Raw genomic sequence first — 13,684 nt, 5'->3', positions numbered from 1 at the left:
CGTTCAAAGTCCACCTCAGCTACATGGCAAGATCAAGACCAGCCTGGTTAGCTGTCTCAGATATTTAAAACTAGTTTTTTGTTGTTTGTTTACAGCATATAAATGACCTAAATTCAGTCCCCTGGATGATAGAAGGGACATAATCTACCTGGGTAGGCTTACGGTGGGAATCAGCATGTGGTGGCTGTTGTCTTGGGCTCACTGGTTTCCTTCAGAATTCCCACTGATGTTTTTCTTTCTAGCTTTGACGTGGCGAGTGTGATGTCTGTTACGCTCAGCTGTGATCATCGAGTTGTAGATGGAGCGGTTGGAGCCCAGTGGCTTGCTGAATTCAAAAAGTACCTTGAAAAGCCTATAACTATGTTGTTATAATTTACCCGAGAACTTCTACACTTTCTCTGCTGACATTATATTTATATGTTATTAAACAGGTGGTTCTTTTAAAGTTTCACTAGTTAATTTTATTATTGAATCAGTCCAGATAGTTTATTTGTAATAGACATAAATGAATCTTTTGTAAATGCCAGTTACACCCAAATATTGTACCCCTTTAATAATTAAACATCAGTTTAAAGCTGTAGACTCCTAGTGAAGGGGCATGTGGCCTAAGCCTTTGGTGAGAAGATTTTCCTGGGGGTATAGGATGGACAGGATTGTGACCTCCTGAAGACAGGCTCGTCAGAGTAACCTGGATGAGACCTTGGAGTTTAGAGTTTAATTGATTCAAATTATTTGAGTGTGAGGGAAACAAAGTCACAAAATTATTTCTTATGGGCGGAGTTTGAACATAAGTTTTGCTTTGGAATCTAATCCTAGTTAAAGTCTCCTGTTACATGACCTTAGTTTATCACTCAAGGAAAATAAGTGAAACTTTAAGAGTCAGCATTTTCTTAGACCTCGTCAACCAGCTGTTATTTTTATATGAATCTCTACATAAAATAGCTTTCCCCTCAAGATAAAGATGTAAGCCAGCTTCTTGGTATAAATGAAAATTTATGTATTTATTTATAAACAATTTCAATGTATAACTTGAGAATTCTGCAGTTTCCTCCAAATAAAAGAACATGCATATTGAACTGAACAAGTTGTAGAAGTAGAACTTTCCTTCTGAGATGAACTGGATGACTGTCCATGAACCCAGCTATCACATGTTATTACTCAGTTGGAGAACTCTGTGGAATGACTATGGAATGTATATGGGAGAAGTGTACATATGTAATATATGGTTTTAGAGTTGTATATGTGCCAAAGTTCATTTATCACCAGATATTGCCTGAAAGGAAATGGGAGAGAGGACGTTACTGGGCATTTTGCAGCGCTACGTGCAATGCCCAGAACAGACACCTGGTGCTGTGGCCGCAGCTACTCACAGTGACAAAGCAGGAGGGTAGTTCAGCAGCATAGCAAGTCTCTATCTCGATAAAACCAACAAAAGTAATACCCAAACAGCATGACAATCTGTGGTTTGAGAAAGTTTTTAAAAGTGTATATTCAAGAGCATTTGCTCTCTCACCCCAGTCCTGTCTCATGTAAAATAAGAGCCCACAGACCACACTGGACAAGAAAAATTACATAGGTTGTCTCCCTTCCTGGCCTGAAAGCTCTTTCATTTTATTGTGTTTTACCTTTCTGTTGGAAGGAAGCAGGCTGACATGCAGGTTAGTAAAAATAAATTGGGAACAGACTTGCTGTTGATGTGATGTGTTTTCATAAATGTTTGGGATTATTTGTGACTTTAAAATAACCCTGACCTTGTGTGTAATATAGGGGACCAACCCCTGAAATTTGAAGTGTTTCATTGGTGTTGAATCTGTTTCTAAGTGTTCATTATCACATGGTGCACAAGCGACACTCCAAATAGTCCACAAACCTCCAATGGCCGTGTGTCTGTAAAGCCAATCCCATGCAGGGGCCTGCCTCTGCAGCACTGAGGAGGGTTCTAAGCTGTACTGAAAACTCCGGAAAGAACATGCGTGTCACAAGGGCACATCATTAGCATAAGCCAAATTTGATCAAATGTGAAATTGAAAAATGACTCATTCTTTGCTAATGCTCTTTTGTTCTCGTGAAAGAAAAATAAAAGGTTGTCATCTGACAAAAGTGTTCGCAGTTAAGACTGAATCTCACCTGTAATCTAAATCTGACTCAGAATAGTAACTGAAAGAAGTTAGCAGTATTTTGGGTCAAGAAAAATTGTTTAAAAATTAAACATGTTTTCAGTGTCTCTGAACTAATGTTTGATCTATTTGTAGTTTCTTTCACATTAAATGATTAATATCAAGTGTCAGCTCCCAATACCAGTGACAGTTCAGTTGTAGAACTGGCAGGATGATTGATGTCATCTGGCTGTTATGTAACAGTAGTTTGAGCTACTTGATGAGGCATAGATAGAACATAGAGCCAAGATAGAAAGTGTGGTCTAGAAATAAATAAATATTAAAAATAAAATGGAAGTTCTACTTTAAAAAAAAGAAAAGAAAGTGCGGTCTAGCTGTTAGATGACTTACTCCCAGTCCTGGGGTTTATGAGTGTGGTGTTATGGTTTGCCAAGGCATAAACCACAAGAGAAGCAGAACGGCCTGGGAGACATGACAGGAAAGGAGCAATCATCCTGTACCCACGTATGAACCCTGGAAAATCATAAACACTGACAGTGCATGATAGAAATAAACAGCTGAAGACAGCTGGGCAGTCAGTTCCCAGGACCCACAGGGCAGCTCACAACCTTCTGTAGCTCCAGTTCCAGGGAATCAGAAGCCACCTGGTACCAGCCATGCACATGTACGTGTATATACAGACAGGTAATACAAGGTCACATATGAAGAGCCTTCATGTTTAAACTTTCTACATTTCATTATTAATGCCCTTTCTGAACAATTTCACTTTTAAAAGGAGAAGGAGAGTGTGGTTTTGTTAACGTAAAACTTAGTGAAAGACACAAAGTAGGGTATTTGAGGAATCAGTTTGAATAGCAATTTAATATGCTGGACTTTTTAAATCTTACTTATTTTTTTGTGTGTGTGTGTGCATGTGCACGAGGAAATAAAGAACATTTTTTCTGTTTCCATGAGGTACGTACATTAAATTTAGGATGTCAGGTTTGTGCAGCCTGAGTACAAAATACATGTAACTCATAGAGCCCTTGTGGGTTAGGGGCAAAAATAGAGATGAAGAGCTGGCAAGATGGCTCAGTGGGTAAGGTATTTGTGGCCAAGCCTGCAAATATGATCCTGTGGACCCATGTAATAGGAGAAATTTGCAAGTTCTCTCATCTCCACATGTATGCTGTAGCATATGTGTGCATATATGTGTGGGCACACACGGTAAGTGTAAAAAACATTTTTAAGAAGATAGTTGGGGCTGGAGAGATGGCTCAGTGGTTAAGAGCACTTACTGCTCTTCCAAAGGTCCTGAGTTCAAATCCCAGCAACCACGTGGTGGCTCACAACCATCTGTAATGAGATCTGATGCCCTCTTCTGGTGTGTCTGAAGACAGCTACAGTGTACTCATATATAATAAATAAATAAATCTTAAAAAAAAAAAGAAGAAGATAGTTGATCGCCTTTAATCCCAACACTTGGGAGGCAGAGGCAGGAGGATTTCTGAGTTCGAGGCCAGCCTGGTCTACAGAGTGAGTTCCAGGACAGCCAGGACTATACAGAGAAACCCTGTCTCAAAAAACCAAAAAGAAAAAAAAAAAGATAGTTGATTAGTGAGTCATGTGATTGGGTAGGGGCATTTTCCTTTTTTTCTAAACAATTGATACTATATTCTATTTGTATGAGTGCTGGGTCTGTTTAGCACATTACTGCAGTGCTTCTGGGAAGCCAGAAGAGGGCGATGAGACCTCTGTCTGAAGTTACAGACTGCCACCATCAACAGTCACGTGGGTGCTGGGAACTCAGCCCAGATCCTCTGGAAGAGCAGCCAGTGCTCTAAACCCCAAGCCATCTCTTCAGTCCCAGTATTTTCTAGGAAACATGGCTGTGTTAGTGAAGGCTTTGCAAGTGTTCAAAGTGTGGGACTGTAATGGCCAGGATTACAGAGGAAGAAGGATCAAGGAGACTTTAACCTAGGTTACCTCAGATGAGAACGGCCCAGCCTGGCACTGTGAAGCCAGCTGCCCCACCATCAACCCTAGTAAGAATTACCTGACAGTTGGCATGTTTCATTCCTTGTTTGACCTTAAAAGGTTCCCGCCTCCTCCCTACAGCCCCTGAGCATGCCAATGAGACATCTTCCAATATACCTTTCCACAGCCACTCAAACCTTGCCCCAGAGGCCCTGGCCATCTAGCCAGGGGTATAAATACCCACCCCATCCCCAGTTAAACTGAACCAGTTCTCTGAAACTGTTCCTGGGTATGTGTGCCTGCACACTCACCACAGACTAAGATCCTGCTGGCACCCACCCACCACCAGGTTAAGCTTCCCTCTCTCCAGCCCAGCTCAGGGTGCTCAACAGGCTTGGCTACCCCAGGGGACAGAAGTGGACACCTGCAGGCAGGCAAATCTGGTACAATTTCTTAATTGCCTGTTGTAGGCAGTACCACCCCTGGGCAGGTAGCTATGCGGTGCATAAGAAAACAGGAGGAGGGGCTGGAGAGGTGGCTCAATGGTCATTGCGCTTCCAGAGATCCCAAGATCAGTTCCCAGCAACCACATAGTAATGTGATCTGATGCCCTCTTCTGATCTACAGGTATACCTGCAAACAGAGTACTTGGATACATAAAATAAAAAGGCAACAAAACAAAACCAAAAACACGTGGCATGCTGAGTGAGCGTTGGGCAGCAAGCCCAAAGTAATCAGTTCTCTGTGGCTTCTGCATCAGTTCCTGCCTCCAGGCTCCTGCCCTGTGTGAGTAGATTCTGCCCTGACTTCCTTTGATGATGTGGTGGAATTGTAAGCCGAAATCAACCCTTTCTCTCAAGTTGCTTCTGGCCATTTTGTCTAATCACATCAATAGAAACCCTAAGACACTTGCAAACAATTGGAATTTTTCCAAACAGCATTTTAAATTACTTGAGATAGCTACAAACATCCAAAAAAAAAAAAAAAAAAAAACAAAACAAAACAAAAAACAAAAAAAAACCTGTCTTGTGGTTACAATGTCTTAAAAATTTCTGGTTGATGCAAAGTTATGGGTTTTTTTCAAGATTTTTTATTTTCTATTTTAAGTTGCATGTGTATGTTGTGTGTATGGAGGAGGTGTGCAAATGAGTGCTGGTACCACAAGAGCACCTCAGATCCCCGGAGCTGGACTTACAGGGAGCTGAAAACCAAGCCCAGGTCCTCCACAAGAGCAGTTTGCACATTGAACCATCTCTACCCCACAACATTTGAGAAAAGTAAAGTAAAGGGAAAGTGGACACATCACAGCAATCTCAGCACTTGGAGATTGTAGATGGTAGGATCAGGACTCAAGATTATCCCCACCTAGGTAGCAAGTTTAGGCCATCTGACCTAGGGCTACCTGCCACTCTTTCTCAGGGATAAAAATACATATTTCTGAGTTTGGTGGTGAAATCCTTTAAACCCACGAGGCAGAGACAGACTTATTTCTATGAGTTTGATACTAGCCTGATCTATACAGCATGTTCCATGCTAGCTAGGTTTATACAGTGAGACCCTTTCTCAAACAACAAACAAACAAACAACCACTACCCCTGCCCACAATGTAGGTCTGTAACTCATAAGAGCTGTTGTTGTGTCTTAGAAAAAGAGAAGAGAGAGGGGATATGTTTGGTGGAGGTGTAGTCAGGTTTGGGGGGAAGAGGGTCCCTCCGTGGGCCCATGCTAAGGCATCCCTTCCCCCTGAGGGATCAGCCACATGGTGGTATAGTATAGAATAGAGTTTATTCAGGGCATGGGGAGGGGAGTTAAGAGTGTAGTAGAGATGGAGAGAGAGAAAGAGAGAGGGAGAGAGGAAGAGAGCGAGCAAGGAAGAGAGAGAAAGGAGTAGAGAGGTAGAGCATGTGGGGGGGAAGGGGCGAGGGGAGCAAGAAGTCAAGAGCAAGAGAGAGGAGGGGGCAAGCAGCCCCTTTTATAGTAAGTCAGGCACACCTAGCTGTTGCCAGGTAACTGTGGGGCAGAGCTTAGACAAAATGTTAATGGCTGTAACAATGAAAACACCAAATAAACTGTTTTTATGCCAGGGGCATTGTAATGATTAATACAGACTTATTTTTGACAAATTTTGCTGTAGTCGTTTCCGTATTAATTGATTCTGGAAGATTCAGGTATAATCGGTACATCTCAGAGACCTCAATCAATAAATCAACCTAAAAATAGAAAGTAGATTTAAGATTATGATAGCAGACAGTTGTAATCTGAGGGTTATGCTAGTTACTGCCACAAGACTGGGATTGTGGATTCTTGAGATTTTGCTTACCAGCACAACATATTGTTAACTGGCAGGTCGGGTATAGTGGTGCATGCCAGGCTCTGTTACACAGAGAAACCCTGTCTGAGTGGTTGGTGGGGGGTGGGGAGAGTCAACTGTATCAATAACAGTAGTAGAGTGTTGCATCTGAACACTGTGTTGCTGTCTTCGGGATTTACTATCAGATGAAATATACTGGAGCCTGGAAGATATGACCCATGCTTCATAGTGATGCCCTCAGTGAATCTCTCCTGATAATTTCAAATGCACATAAAGTATTCAGCTAACTTACACCTTTAGAAGACGCGGGGATATAAGGTTACTCATTTTTATTGGGTACATTTCATAAGGCATCTTAAAGAGAGAGAACAGACACTGACCGGTTTACAGGCGGTCTCCAAATGCTAAGACTTAACTGCTGAGAAATTGAATCAATCCAGAAAGAATAAAATAAATTGCCGTTAGCCACAGTAGCTAAGTCAAAGGTTAAGCAGCACTTGTTAAAAATCCTGTGAACACCTGGGCAGTGGTGGCACACGCCTTTAATTCCAGCACTTGGGAGGCAGAGGCAGGCAAATTTCTGAGTTCGAGGCCAGTCTGGTCTACAGAGTGAGTTCCAGGACAAAAAAAAAAGAAAGAAAGAAAAGAAAAAGAAAAAAAGAAAAAAAAAGCCTGTGAGAGCAAGGTCAGCCAGTCCTTACATTTGGTTAAGATGACAGCAATTCAGTTTAACAGCATGAAGGTGCCATGATGGAAAGAGTTATTTTATGTATTAAACCTAAAAATTTGTTTAAAAACAAAAGTTTAGAGAAGCTAGACTTGGGACAGAATTGTGGGTATAGTAGTAGCTACAATCAAAGGAACAGACACAATGGGCTAAAAGGAAGTGCCTTCAAATTGTACAGCATCGTTTGTGCGCGCAACATTCCATAAGCGGGTAATCCACAGAAAATCCAACAATGGGGTAGGAAGGTTGGTAGCCAAAGGGGCCTCCTCACGGGACCCAGCCAGCTCTCCCCATCTCTGTGCAGGCTGTTCACAGGTTTTGCTTGCTACAATTTCAGGATTGCTGCTCCCCAGGAACTAGACCTTTGGGGTCATTTCTGAAGTGAGACTTTTTCATAGTTGTTCCCTCCCCCTACGGTGGACAGATTTACAGCAGATCACTTGTTTTGATATGTCATTGGTCTGGTTTAAAAGGAGAACACAGCGGGCTGGAGAGGTGGTTTTGAGGTTAAGAGCACTGGTTGCTCTCTCAAAGGCCAAAGGCCCCAGGTTTAATTCCCAGCCAGGACCCACATGGCTACTCACAGCTGTTTTGACGCCAGTTCTAGGGGATCTAATGTCCTCATACACACACATGCAGGCAAAACACATAAAATAAAACGAATTAACAGAGAATAAATATTTTTTTTTTAAAAAAAGGAATATATAGACTGTGGTGACAAAACCCTGTACTTTGGAATCTGAGGCTAGGATTGGGGTTGTTGTTCTTAAAGAATGAAGGAAATGTCTCGGCCGAGGATAGACTGTACCGTGTCGCAATTATCTGCTCTTCTGTAAGATAAGAGAATTCTTTCTATACATCTATGCAGTGTGTATATTACTTTCTGTGATGTATGCTCTATAGACATGGGAGTTTTAGGTCTATTACTTGGGGCAGCAATTTCTGTTTCCCTCTACCATAAGAATGGCATGTCTCGGGCTGGAGAGATGGCTCAGCGGTTAAGCTGACTGCTCTTCCACAGGTCCTGAGTTCAATTCCCAGCAACCACGTGGTGGCTCACAACCATCTGTAATGGGATCTGATGCCCTCTTCTGGTGTGTCTGAAGACAATGACAGTGTACTTGTATACTAAAATAAATAAATCTTAAAAAAAAAAAAAAAAAGAATGGCATGTCTCAGATCTCTGAATGTACAGGGGTTTATGGGACAGAGAAGGTAATATGCGGCCTAAGCAAATTACTATAAGCCTTCAAATTTTGGAGTTTGTTCTTACTACAGCATAATATAAATACAAATTTACTGTATAATTGGCCCTCCATCTGAAGGTTCTACATCTGTGGATGCAGCCTGCCTTGTATTGGAAAGTATTTAGGTGTACAGTTCACTGATTGCATCTACACTGAACATGTAGCAGTTTTTTTCCTTCTCATTATTTTGTAACTGGTACAGTCAAACAGCTTGGTGTAGCTTGGATGTCTTTGTTTGTTTGAGACAGATGGCTGTTTTGGAACTCACTACATAGATTAGGCTGACCTCAAGATTACAGAGATCTGCCTGCCTCTGCCTCCTAAATTCTGGAACTAAAGATGTGGTCCACCATGCCTGACTGTAGTTGGATCTTAACTATTCCCCAAACCTCCAAGTGTTTTCCCCACCATAGACGTGCTATTGGGAGGTGTTGAAACCTTTAGGAGGTGGAACTTAGTGCCAAGTCTTTGGGTCATTGGGTATGTTTCTAGAAAGTGGATTGTGGGACACTGGCCATTTCCATAGTGTCCCCGGCCTTGAGTGATTAGTGGTTTTGCTTTGTCATGTATTCATGTCATGATGTGCGTGGCACTTCAGCATAGGTGTGAAATGGCGATCTGAACAAGGCTGGAACTCCTGAGATCACGAGCCCTAACCAATCCCTCCTCTGTAAGGTTATCTTAAGCGCCTGTCATGGTGACGCAAAGATGATGTACAGCTGAATTTACACAGCACTTACGTGTTATTCAATAGTAGAAAAACCTCAAGTACAGGCAAGTGCAAATGTTACTTGCAAACAATAAAAAACTGGCCATCAATGGATCTTCTCATCTGCAAACAATCCCCCAGAGCTGCCTCCTCAGGACTACTTACCTCAGAAACACTAAGTTCACAGAGAGAGACTGACTTAATTCCAGGTAACTCGACTTTCAGCTCAATTTTCAGAGGTTTCTTGTTCTGATCCTTTACAACCTTTAATTCATAGGCAGGTTTCTTAACCTCCACCTGGACTTGTGAACTAGAAATCTCTTCAATAAGACATCGTCCTTTGGCTGACGCTTGTGTTTTTGTCAGCAGCACCTCAGGAAGGAGATTGGGTTCACTCATAGCACTGCTTCTGATCCTCTCAAGAGTATTTTCTTTATGGAAAAGGGGAGGGGAAGTGCAAATGTTATCAGGCTGTGAGCTGTAGCTAGGTGGTGTTCACAGAGACTGTTGATTAAGCTGCAGTTACCTTATTTTGGAAATGTTAGTTCTAAAGCATCTGAAACAGCTGGCCATGCCACTCAGTGATAACCTGCTTAGCATCTGAGGCTTTGGGTTGGAGCTGATTCTGGCACAGCTAAACAAACAGATGGAGATACCCAGAACCACAAGTCAAAGAATTTGCTTGGGAATCCTGCAAGATTTTGACATCTTTCTGGATACTCTGACATTTCTAATGTATATCCCTCTCTCTAAGCTCTCTAATAATGTATATTTCTCTCTCATTCTATTGAGATAGAGACGTGTGGCCTGAAAATTATGCAAAGGCTACAAACCCAGAATCTGTCATCGCCTCATTTCCAGCTCACATCCATCGACTCACCTGTTCTCATCATTGCTTTGAAGTCTGGGAAGTCATTTCCAGTGCCCATCAGCCTTGCCTTCATTCTCTGGATGCTTCCTTTCAGTCTAAAGCTAGTAACACAGTATGAGTGTGCAAGTGTGAGCCGCAGTCGCTCCTCGATGCACAGCATGGCCATCCGTATTAACTGATCTCTGATCCCTTGGTCCTTTTCTGCTGCTTGCAGAACACGAGGATTGTAAGCAACATCAATGATGGTATGAGTATCTGTGCAATCCAGAGACAATTTGATTCTATAAGGATTTTTGTCAGGCAGTATTCTAACCCATATTAGCAAAGTTGCAAACTACAGATTCCATCCCTGTGTCCTTAGGCAATCATAGCAGCACTATGTTAAGCCAGCAGTGGCTGGTCAGAAAGGAAGCCGACACAAAGTTTATTAGGAGAAAGGGCTTTGAAGTGAGGAGAAGCCTTAGACAGCAGCAATGCAGTCTATGGAGACCTAACCATGGTGGGACCTTTAAGGGAGCGATGGCTTCTCTCTAAAGCCTGGAGAAAAGCTTCATAGGTTGAGAATGAGAGGTAGTGTGGGAGAGGAAGCTAGCTGCAGGGAGATTTGAGATGGGAGAGATTCAGGGAGAGCAGCTTCAGGGTCCTGTAGAGAACAGCTTCAGGGCATTTGCATGAACAAAATCTCCCTGAAGACCAAGCTGAGAAACAAAACAAAAAGCTGACTTTTAAAATAACCTTTTAGGAGTGATAGTAATGTTCACATCACAAAGTTTACTTCTGTATACTGTACTTGACATCATGGAAGAGACAAGTGATCATGAACTGAAGACTGTCAAGTCACAGAACAGGCTGATTCTTAATTCTGTTTCAGCAGGGAGGCACAGCCTGATTCGGGCTGTATGATCTGGCCTAAAGATGCAGGTGTTTGTTTTAACATATACACAAAGTTCCAATTCTATGCTGCCATTTCTATTTGAGTTAAATGCAGACTATTAGAAATCATATTAAATGTGCACAAAGCACACCAATTTGTTGGGAAATATTAATATTATTTCATAAATCGTACTAATATAATAATTAAAATATTATTTAATATGTCAATTATTTATTAATAATATTCCCATCAGATGAAATAATTTAATTAAACTATTTCTTCCAAGTTAATTCTGGTCTTCAAATATGTTCAATAAAAAACTCACATATAGATGGTCGATGGTGGCAGAACACTTTTAATTCCAGGACTCTGGAGGCAGAGGCAGGCGGATCTCTGAGTTCAAGGCCAGCTTGGTCTACAGAGTGAGTTCTAGTCAGAGCTACACAGAGAAACCCTGTCTGGAACAACAACAACAACAACAACAACAACAACCACTCGTGCACATGTTTTCTTTAACTCTTTATACCTGATGCCTCCGCAGAGTCTTCCGGTCTGCCAACACTTACAGGTACAGGGTGAGTGGCTGACTGCGGGGCGGGGATCCTTTCCCATTCACATAGGTTGATAAAAAGTACTTTTTCTTTTGGTTTCTAGAAAGTGAATAATTTTGACATTGCCAAATGAGATTTGATGACAATATCCTGAAAGCAAAGTCCTCACTTTTTTTTTTAGGCCTTCCTCCCCATGTACTCCACTACTCAGCTATGTCTCCCTCCAAGAAGGAGAGTTCTGGTCACTCATTAAGTGATCATATTGAAACTGTGCCTCACATCCTGCACAATTTCCAAGCAAATTATTTGAAGTTCTTTCTGTGTTTTGGTTAATTTGTTCATTCGCTTGGTCATTCATTCATTCACTCATTTTGCTATGTCAGGAACCAAATCCAGCTCAGAGCATCACATGCTAGGCAAGCATTCTACCACTGAGACACATTTTTTTGTGACTTGAGTTCTCCAAAGCTTCTGGCTCTTCATCCTAAACCCACCTGCTGTTCTCTCCAGAGGAACTGAACAGGAGGAGAAGCTGAAGTTAACAACTGCTCCATGTCTTTTGGACCTCATATCACTGCTTCATTATTTTGCTAACAGTAAGTTCTTTATTTGGAAAAGTCCCCAGCTCCTGAGTCTTATTAAATCAGAACTAGGAAGCCATTAATCCCAGCACTCAGGATGCAGACGCAGGAGGATCTCAGAGTTCAAGGCCAGCCTGGTTTACATAGCATTGGACAGCCAGGACTACATAAAGAGACCGTCTCAACAAACAAACATTCATTGCATCTGGGCCAGTTTGATGGCTCAGTGGATAAGAGCACCTGGCTCCAGGTTGATGATCTGAATTCATTCCTTCCCTCATGGAAGGAGAAAGCTTGCTGCCCAGAGTCATGCTCTGTCCTTGCACATACACTCTCTTGAACCCCACACACATAAGATGTAATACAATTTAAAAAAAAAAAAAAACCTTAACTTATTATAGCACTATTTTCCCACCTATCAGGACAATAAAGTTGCATTAGGGGATTTCCAAAATACCAAGTATGAATTTCTCATTTTTACTCCTTCAGTGAACTCTTCTATGTGTTTTCATTTATTGTTCAGGGAGTTTTAATAAACTTCTCTTGTGTTAAAGTAGCGCTAGGAAAGGCTACTGTATCCCCTGGTTAACCCAGAGCAGCTTTATTGAAGACCTCTTCTCCCTCGCAGCAGCTTTACATACTAGGATCTTGGTCTGTAGACAGAGTTGAGGTTCTGGGTCCACACAGAACTGTTTGCCATCTTTCAGCTCCTGCTGAATAAAGTTCTGGTAGCGCTTGGGATCATTTTCAGCCAAATCATCCAGCATACTCCAGAACTGGGAAATGTGGGTGAGAAGACCCTTTGAGGAAGCCTTCATGATGGTGATGAGACAGGCCTTTGGAACCTGCAGAGAGACAGGACTTGAGAAAAGGCATACAAGGTATTTATGGCCTTATTTCCTCTTTCAGGGAAAGAGAAAGGCTTTTGCAGTTGTGCTGGGGTGGGGTCTCAACTGTTCTTGCTTCCTAAGTCTAACAGATTGCACACCCATACTGCTTTATCTTGGCTTTTCTACAGTCTGTGAGTTGAACCACTTCCTAAATTCCCACGTTGTACCTGTACTTCTGTCTGGTCTTCACAAATACAGAGGGTACAGAAAGGACTTTTGTTTCAATAGTTGGATATTGGCTGACTTGGTGCCTTCCAGACCTGAAATTGTGAGACGTGTGTGAAAGAAAGAGAGACGGGTAGAGGGTGTGGGGCAGGGGGAGACAGACGGACAGACAGTATGGTAGTTAAAAGTAGGCGCATTGGAGCCAGTATGCTTACATTCTTCCTAGCTGCAGACAGCTATGTTGCCTTGAGCAAGTGGTTTATATACTCAAAATAAAGATGAGGATTAAGAATACTAATACTTAAAGCTGGAACACTTGATAAGTACTATGTGAGAGTAATAGTCGAAGATTCCGCCATCAGGCTCCTCCCGCAACAGAGAAATGTCCCCCCAAATTTTAGAGGTTTAAAGTTTTCAAATTATATATTAAAGTTAGACTAAATAAACAACGAATACATACTTAATCCAAACGTGTGTGTGTGTGTGTGTGTGTGTGTGTGTGTGTGTGTGTGTGTGTGTGTGTGTGTGTGTGAAGGGGGGAACGCACCTCTTCTCTCAGTTTGGAAACAAACTGCGACTCTGGTTACCATGGTAACCAGGCCCGGTACACCATCCAACTGGGTCCGGGGAGTGCAAAGTCGAGCGGTGTCTCTATATCCAGTTCCGGTTCTTTTCTCCAGTGCCG

At 42.1% G+C, this 13,684-nt stretch overlaps 2 protein-coding genes across 6 annotated transcripts in view; one reads left to right on the top strand and one right to left on the bottom strand.

The window, feature by feature from the left end:
- The window catches only part of Dlat (dihydrolipoamide S-acetyltransferase), a 25,265-nt gene extending 23,035 nt beyond the window's left edge, over positions 1 to 2,230 (top strand). Inside the window, exon 14 of the mRNA XM_076925132.1 lies at positions 243 to 2,230. Within this exon, the coding sequence (XP_076781247.1) occupies positions 243 to 372 (130 nt within the window). The 3' untranslated portion in view covers positions 373 to 2,230. The remainder of the gene's footprint in view (positions 1 to 242) is intronic.
- The window catches only part of Pih1d2 (PIH1 domain containing 2), a 14,870-nt gene extending 1,186 nt beyond the window's left edge, over positions 1 to 13,684 (bottom strand). Inside the window, exons 1-7 of one of the 5 annotated variants that reach the window (XM_076925134.1) lie at positions 13,547 to 13,683; positions 13,002 to 13,094; positions 12,586 to 12,789; positions 11,339 to 11,462; positions 9,948 to 10,193; positions 9,233 to 9,498; positions 6,144 to 6,283 (exon numbers count right to left, since the gene is read on the bottom strand). In XM_076925134.1, the coding sequence (XP_076781249.1) occupies positions 6,149 to 6,283; positions 9,233 to 9,498; positions 9,948 to 10,193; positions 11,339 to 11,462; positions 12,586 to 12,762 (948 nt within the window). In that variant the 5' untranslated portion in view covers positions 12,763 to 12,789; positions 13,002 to 13,094; positions 13,547 to 13,683 and the 3' untranslated portion in view covers positions 6,144 to 6,148. The other 4 variants (XM_076925133.1, XM_076925135.1, XM_076925137.1 and 1 more) reach the window with 4 other exon arrangements.

The sequence above is a fragment of the Arvicanthis niloticus genome, chromosome 26 (assembly GCF_011762505.2).
Source record: "Arvicanthis niloticus isolate mArvNil1 chromosome 26, mArvNil1.pat.X, whole genome shotgun sequence".
Classification (NCBI taxonomy): domain Eukaryota; kingdom Metazoa; phylum Chordata; class Mammalia; order Rodentia; family Muridae; genus Arvicanthis; species Arvicanthis niloticus.
Note: the sequence above shows the minus strand (reverse complement) of the source record. Positions and strands in the feature narration are given on the sequence as shown.